The sequence below is a fragment of the Pelodiscus sinensis genome, chromosome 21, assembly GCF_049634645.1.
Source record: "Pelodiscus sinensis isolate JC-2024 chromosome 21, ASM4963464v1, whole genome shotgun sequence".
In the NCBI taxonomy this organism is placed as follows: Eukaryota; Metazoa; Chordata; order Testudines; family Trionychidae; genus Pelodiscus; species Pelodiscus sinensis.
The window spans coordinates 4267223-4275112 of NC_134731.1; the positions used below are offsets into that span (position 1 = coordinate 4267223).

Below are 7890 nucleotides of genomic sequence, written 5' to 3' on the forward strand. Positions count from 1 at the left end.
TTTGTGGTGGCTGTTTCAGTTTTTTGATGTAGCTATTTGTTCTCACTTCTAGTAGGAGCAAAGCACTAGTGAATGGCAGAATAATAGACCAGTGCTCAGGCTCCTGTTAATCTCTACAAATCTCTCGGTCACAGAGATGGTCAGTATCTGTTTAGTAGTCACACCGCAGTGCAAAGCCTCTGGCTGTGCTAATACCACAGCCATGTGGTCTACCTATTGCCTTCCCTTAAAGGGGATAGCAGAGGGCTGGGGTCCAGGAAACCTGGGTTTGGTCCCAGCCCTGCCACTGACTTGATGTGAGACCTTGGGCAAGTCACCTCGCCTACCTGCTAATGATGCGGACTGTAGCCTGAATGCCAATTGGTCAACTTAGGAGAAGCATGTCCTAAGGTTCTTGCCCCAGGATCAGACACAACAGAGTCAAAACTGACAAGTTCAATATAGAGAATGCCAGGCTATATGACAAGGGCATTCGCACAGAGCAAACATGGGCTTAGCCATCTTTGTTAACACAATTCAGAGAGACCAGAAATCTCCAAATCACAGAAGCAAATAGCAATGACAGAGTACTAGAGAAATCTTCAAGGTTATTCTTTCCATAACGTGTTCATTGTGATACGCTCACACCCCTTCCTTGGCAATCTAGCGGTAAGAGACCAGAAAAATGGGTGTGAGGGTCCAGACCCCCAGTGGTCGAAGGTAGATAATAGTGTTGAAGGGTAGAGGAGTAGTTACTTTCTGCATGTGGGTTCCTGCTTATACAAGGCCCGGGAATCACCCTGAATATTCATACGAGCACTCAGCCCCCTCTGTCCATGTTCAGTTTCCTCTCGCTTATTACATTGGGGTGCCTTGCCCTCAGAAGTTGGCATATCTATCCCTGTTCTCTCATCCCTATTGCTAAAACACATTTGTGGTTAGACATCTGCTAATGATGGTCTGAAAATATCCAAGGTTAGTATCCTTTGGCTTTCCTGCAGTTGCTTAGTCTCATGTCAGCGTTTCCCATAAGTAGCTATTTCCATTTCCCCCACATCTGGGCCACTTACTCTGTGCTGCAGGTAGGAGGCCTGTGCTTCATGGATGCTCACTTGCTTGAGCCAGTGTCTTACACAATGCAGGCCTGTAGATTCCTTGTGTTACTGCTCAGTAACATAAAGATGCTTTTGCTAAGGGCTGCAGAACCCATCTTACTACAACCAGGAGAGGGACTGAGGCTTCCTGAGCCGAGTATTTATTTCTTTGTCCTAATTCGGGCTTCTCCTTTGTCTGTTGTAGCCCCAACTGTACTCACAGATGTGAGCCCAGATTCCAGGATCATGCAAGAAGAGATTTTTGGCCCCCTCCTTCCCATCGTGACTGTAAAGAGCCCGGATGAAGCAATTCAATTCATAAATCAGCGGGAGAAGCCGCTTGCCTTGTATTTGTTTGCCAATGACAAGAAGGTAGGTTCTGGCTTCGTGGTGCAGTTGGACAGGCAACTCTGCCCTACACGTTATAAACATGGAGCCAGGTTCATCCCTGGCACAGCCTCGTGGAGTGTGTTTGGCTTTAGCTCATGTTAAATCCCAGGTCCTGGGGCATCAGATATTCCCAGAGCTTCTGGAACTTCCCCTAGACTCTTAATGGTGGCAGGAAGTAACTTTAATCCATCTGTTTGGCCCTCACGCCCATGTGGGAACACAGCATGGATGGGTCATTTTGGCAGGTTTTTTTCCACTGCTTGTCCAAATAACTCAGGCCAACTGGGCTCTTGTAATGGGTTGGGGCTGCTCATAAACTTGGCAGGGGTGCAGAGACTGAAATACTAGGTCAGGAGAGTAAGAGAGGCTGGAAAACTGTCATTGCAAGTTGAGGCATCTGGACTTGCAAGACGCTGGCTGGTACGGATCTTGTACTGTGGAATTGGCTGTTGCAAGTGGTACATGATAAAGCCAAATACGCTAATGGGGAAAGGGTGGGTGTTAGTGTCTGAAGCTTTATGTTGAACCCAGCTGGTGAGTTCTCTTCTGTAGCAACTTCTGTTTGTGACTCGTTAGATGATCAAAAGGATGATCTCAGAGACATCCAGCGGCGGGGTCACTGCAAACGATGTCATCATGCACTTCACTCTCCCAGATCTGCCCTTCGGAGGAGTTGGTGAGTTTCAGGAGCAAGCCATGACTGTGCTGTGTTGCCTTGCTCCCTGCAGCTTAGCCGCTGGTTCTTTGTAATGATCTCATGACTGATTGGAGCCAGTCAACCAATCGAATGGGGTTTTGCATCCCTAATCAGTTTGTGTGTTGATGCTCTCAGGGTACAGTGGAATGGGTGCCTACCACGGCAGACACAGCTTTGAGACCTTCACCCATCGCCGCTCCTGCTTAATCAAGTCTCTGAAGATGGAAAGTGCGAACGCCATCCGGTACCCGCCGAACAGCAAGAAGAAGGTGGACTGGGCGAAGTTCATCCTCTTGAAGCGATTTAACAAAGGCCGAATGGGGCTGATTGCTCTGGCCCTGCTGGGTGTCATACTGGCTGCGGTGATAAAGGTGAGCTTCGGGGCTCTGCTTTTCCGTTTCATTGCATGGTTTAAAGGAAGGTTTATTTCTGAGCCCGTTTAGTGCCAGAGGGTCTCTTCCCAGCTGTGCTCCTCTCCTAGAAGCTGGCCTACTGTAGCTTGTGATCTGCCAGCTGAGTGAGCTCAGGGCCAGCCCGAAGCGCTCCAATCCGCTTCTCTCTCTCTCAGGCAAGCAGGATCCGGACTGGTCACAGAGCTGAGCTGATTCTTAGGTAAACATTTGGTGCCTGCTAAGCCATTACTGGTGTAATGTGCTGGGGAACGTGTGAGAGGCTGAGTCCTTCTGAAGACCAGGAGTCAGGCCATGGCTGGATGGGAACTGCATGGGCTTGGGAAAGCAGGAAGCACGAGCTGCTTCCATGTCTCGTTCAGCATTAAAGCTGCCTTTGGGAGGAAGTTGGCTACCTGGCTACCTCACTGACCATGTGGCATTAGCAGCTGTGCATTGCTTACAGTGTCCCTGTGGCGGGGGAGAGGGGAAGGCTCTTGGCTTTGCTGCAGACACCTCCGTGTGCATGTGGGGATACTTGCCTCCCTCCCAGAAGTGCTGCCCAGCCCTGGCGTGGGAGGAGCATGGTGGCGTGAAACTCTTGCGGTTTGGAGTAGATGGAGGATTCGAGACAGTCCGTGCTGCAGAATGTCTTAACATTCCAAAGGGACAGCTGCTAGCCAAGCCGCAAACCTGGCAGCGCATGCTGCCTTGGTGAGGTGAGGGGGCCAGGCGCTGTCGTACCACACAGCATCCAGGTCGGATCGAACCTGTGAATCGGTCCTGTCTCCTCACAGGTTGGGCTGGGCCTGGCCAGCCCCACATCCGAAAACCCCCGCAGCCCCTGAAGGCAACTGCAGGCTAATCGTTGCCCACCTTTAGGTCTCCACTCCTCCGAGACTGGCCCAAGCCCTGAGCTGAAAGGGTTACTGTTCCTTCCCAACTGCTTTGTCGCTGCGCCTTGTGAGATTCCCCCTTAAACTCTTGTGCACGTCTTGTGACCAACTCTGCCTTCTCACGCCTCCCCTGCATCTCCCGTGCCGTCTTAGACAAGAGAGGGTGACCGGTGATATTTTTAATAGCCGGTGGATTTTCCCCACCTCAGTGGCCTGTATTGAAGGTATGAGGTTTAATAAAGAGAAATGCAAAGTGCTCCACTTAGGAAGGAACAATCAGTTCCATACATACAAGATGGGAAGCGACTGTCTAGGAAGGAGCATGGCGGAAAGGGATCTAGGGGTCATAGTGGACCACAAGTTGAATATGAGTCAACAGTGTGATGCTGTTGCAAAAAAAGCAAATATGATTCTAGGTTGTATCAACAGGTGTGTTGTAAGCAAAACTCGTGAAGTCATTCTGCCGCTCTATTCTGCACTAGTTAGGCCTCAGCTGGAGTACTGTGTCCAGTTCTGGGCGCCACATTTCAAGAAAGATGTGGAGAAATTGGAAAGGGTACAGAGAAGAGCGACAAGAATGATTAAAGGTCTAGAGAACATGACCTATGAAGCCAGGCTTCATGAACTGGGCTTGTTTAGTTTGGAAAAAAGAAGATTAAGGGGGGACATGATAGCGGTTTTCAAATATCTAAAAGGGTGTCACAAGGAGGAAGGTGAAAATTTGTTCCTCTTGGTTTCTGAGGACAGGACAAGGAGTAATGGGCTTAAAGTGCAGCAGGGGAGGTTTAGATTGGACATTAGGAAAAAATTCCTAACTGTCAGGGTGGTCAAATATTGGAATAAATTGCCAAGGGAGGTGGTGGAATCTCCCTCTCTGGAGATATTTAAGAACAGGTTAGATAGACATCTGTCAGGGATGGTGTAGACGGAGCTTGATCCTGCCTTGAGGGCGGGGGGCTGGACTCGATGACCTCTCGAGGTCCCTTCCAGTCCTATTATTCTATGATTCTATGAAGAGAAAAGCCCAGTGCGGTGCTTTGCAGCACCGACACAGGGCTGGCTCAGCATCACGCTGGGGCAGCCGGATTCAAAGCCCAGCTAATCCTACTGATGTGTGCTCTCCCTTGTGTGGTGTGTTAGAGCCTGCTTGTAGAGGGGGGATTCTTTCAGGGCAGCGGAAGCAGGGACTGCATGGCATGGCGCAGGCTTTCCTCCTGTCTGCTACTTTGAATCTTTACCCCAGCAGACGGGGGTTGTGAATGGACCGTTTTTCTCTTGCATGAAGTGTCTAGGCCGTGGATTCTACAGTGTTCAAAGTAAGAGTCCAAAGGGGCACGAGTGTGACCAGTGGGCCAGGAAAAGCAGTGCCTGTTGGCACTAGTGTGGGGAGAGGGCAAGCATTTTGGCCTGAGGACCAGTGTTCCTTCTAACATCCATGTGTAGAATAAATGTTATGATGTGCACCAAGGCATGTGTGGCTGTGCACCCCCAGTAGGAACGCATGCTGCTGGCTTTGGACAGGAGTGATGTAAAATCCTCTTTAAAATGTTAATCAGTTAACCGATGTTTAACAGCCCCCCTCAAGGCCACAGTGTCTCCAGTGCAGCGTAGTGAGCCGGTAACCAGTTAAATGTAGTTAATGTTTTAAACTGGATTTGCTGGAGCACTTGATGAAGTGGGCCTGGCTGGGCTGGGGAACCCTGTGGTGTGTCCAGCTGGGCTGGAGCAGTGCCCCCCAGCGCATTGCGGGTAGGAGGCTGCTCCAGATGGCCTAGGGGTCTGTTAACCAGCTACCCTAGTAAGCATGCCAGTAAGGCAATGGTTACCAGGTAACAAGTGAATCGGTTAACCCTTTACATCTCTAATGGACAGCTGTGGGCTCTGCTGATCAGCTGGGTGGCATTTGAATTTCTCCTGGGTGGTCACCCAAGTGCTCAGCTTACAGGGGATCCTGTATGATGGGTGGGAAAACTGTATGGCCATGAATATAGGGCCCGGGCAGGTGGTTGGGGAGCTGGAGGGGGTGCGGGTAGGGTTACCAGGTGGCTTAAAAAAAATACTGGACACATTTGATCTCAGATGGGGTGGGGGCGGGAAACGGCCGGGAGGGGAGCAGGGCTGGCTGGGAGGAATGGATGGCGGGAAGCAGGGCTGGCGGGGGCAGCGGGGCTGGCCAGGGGAGATGGGGGGGGGGGGGGGACCAGCCGGTGGGAAGCAGGACTGGCTGGGAGAGGGTTGGGGGCAGTGGGGCTGGCCGGGAGGGTGGGGGAGCGGGACTGACCTAGGCGCGCACAGATCCCAGGTTCTGCCTGTTCCGTGCATGGTCCCAGCGAAGCACGAGCGAGTCCGGCCCCCGGGATTCCCTCCCACCCCCTTCCCCCCGTGCGGTTGCATATTCCCTGGCTGGTAGACACTCTGACGCCGCGTGAGCGTGTTACCAGCCAGGCAGTTCGCAACTACGGACTGATACTCGTAATAATAATAAACTGACCTAATTAGAAAATACCCAACATTTTATCTGTCTGGTATTTTCTCAATTTGTTTCCCAGACAGAACTCTCAAATACCAGACTGTCCAGTTCAAAGCCAGACACCTGGCAACCCTAGGTGTCGCTCCGGCCTGGCACAGCGTATCTCACGCAGCTCTGGGGTGACGGCAGAGTGGGGCTAAGGCAGGCTGTCTGCCTGCCCTCCCTGCACATGGCTCCTGGAAGCAGCTGGCATGTCTGGCTGTGGCACCAGGGGGTGAGGGATCAGGTAGCTCTCCATGCCTCAGCCATTCACAAGCACCACCCTGCAGCTCCCATTGGCTGCAGTTCTCTGTTCCCAGCCAATGGGAGTAGTAGGGGCGCTGCCTGCAGGCAGGGGCAGTGTGTGAAGACCCTCCCACCCCCAGAGGCTGAGGGGCACACCAGCTGCTTCCAGGACAGCACAGGCCCATGACCAGCAGGGATCCTGCCTTAGTCCCGTTGAGCCACCCAACTGGTAATCCCTCGGGCCAGATGAAAAGCACTGAGGGCTGGATGCAGCTGATGGGCGGGCAAACGGCAGCCTTCCTCTAGGGTGCATTCAAGTGGGGAATGCACTTTTGTCGGCATGTCGGAGTTGGAGTGGGGTCCGTGTCTTTGCTGAGCTTATACAGGGTCTGTCTTTGCCCTCACAGGTGGCCTATTCCTGAAAAGAAGTGATGTGACCTGTTCTAACCAACCCTCAGGACTCGTCCCCTGAGCCACACGTCACGCAATGACCTTTAAGAGTGGAGCAAGTTATGCCTTTTTTTTTTTTCCTATGAAACATGAAGGGCCCAGAACAATTGAAAGTAAAATAAGAAAGCACCAGCTAGTCACAGCAGGCATGGGCTGGCTCTTCCTGCTGCTTTGAAAAGCTGTGCTGCAAGAAAGGGGATTAGTGCATGGCAGGGAATGAAGTATTAACCCTGCAGCCACAGTGAATTGGAGAACGGCAAAACCGGGCACAGCCGCTCCCTCCACTGGTGTAAATCATCACGTCCAAGGCTAGCTGCTTATGTCTTACCGGGAATATCCCCTTGTGAGCTCCCCCAGCCTTTGCTGGGGAACTAGAACTCGGGCTTCCATTTGTCTAAGAGCCATGGCAGTTCATTTCCTCCGTGACTTTTCCAGAGTCCTCCAAAAAGAAGGAAATCGGGGCCTGATACACTTAATGTAAAGAATAAGCCCAATAGTAAAACTGAGGCAGCTTTTACCTCTTAAGGGACCAAGACTTGCCTAATGTTATTGTAACAGTCTTGCACACCTTGCGGTTACTCTGCTATGCCGCCTTTTCTGGTGGGCTGGAGACAGATTTTACTAATACTCCAGATCAATTGCACATTGAGGCTGTTGCTCACCCTCTAACCCAGCACATGCATTTCTTGAGATTCCCCCGGAAAAAGCATTGTCTACCCATTAGCCCTGTGATTTAATCTGACAGCAAATTCAACTGGCTGCAGCTTCCTAAGTGGAAGACTTGCTGCACCTCTTATAGGGTTGCAAGGTATGTTTCTTGTGATGCTGCAGTCATCTGCACTCTTGTCTTCCAGGATTGCATTTTGAGATGCAGGGGTGGCTTTTAAAGAATTAGGAATTAAAAGAATCGCCATATTCCCATTTAATGCTGGAGGGAACCAGCACATTTTTTCAAGTGAAACTTACCCAAGCTTAGAAAGACATCCATTGATTAACGGGACCCGTTTCTGCTGAAGGGAAAGAAACGGGATAAACTGAAACTATTAGAAGAGGTTCTAACTTTTAAAATATTTTTGACGGTAAGGAAAACAACTTGATACACTGCTAAGCCCTAAATAATGTATATTGAAATTATTTGCCTTCTGTTCCAAATGTATTAATGTTGAATATATTTTGAAAGTACTAAATAAACACTGTCTGACAGACAAGAATGTTTGAACTTCTTGTCACAACAGAGGCG

General features: G+C 50.7%; 1 protein-coding gene across 2 annotated transcripts in view; it reads left to right on the forward strand.

Annotated features, from left to right (window-relative positions):
• Positions 1 to 7861, forward strand: part of ALDH3A2 (aldehyde dehydrogenase 3 family member A2) — a 28931-nt gene extending 21070 nt beyond the window's left edge. Inside the window, exons 8-12 of one of the 2 annotated variants that reach the window (XM_075904652.1) lie at positions 1279 to 1445; positions 2040 to 2139; positions 2296 to 2531; positions 2729 to 2772; positions 6608 to 7861. In XM_075904652.1, coding sequence (XP_075760767.1) covers positions 1279 to 1445; positions 2040 to 2139; positions 2296 to 2531; positions 2729 to 2772; positions 6608 to 6632 — 572 coding nt within the window. In that variant the 3' untranslated portion in view covers positions 6633 to 7861. The remainder of the gene's footprint in view (positions 1 to 1278; positions 1446 to 2039; positions 2140 to 2295; positions 2532 to 2728; positions 2773 to 6607) is intronic. The other variant, XM_075904653.1, reaches the window with a different exon arrangement.
• The last annotated feature ends 29 nt before the right edge of the window (positions 7862 to 7890 follow it).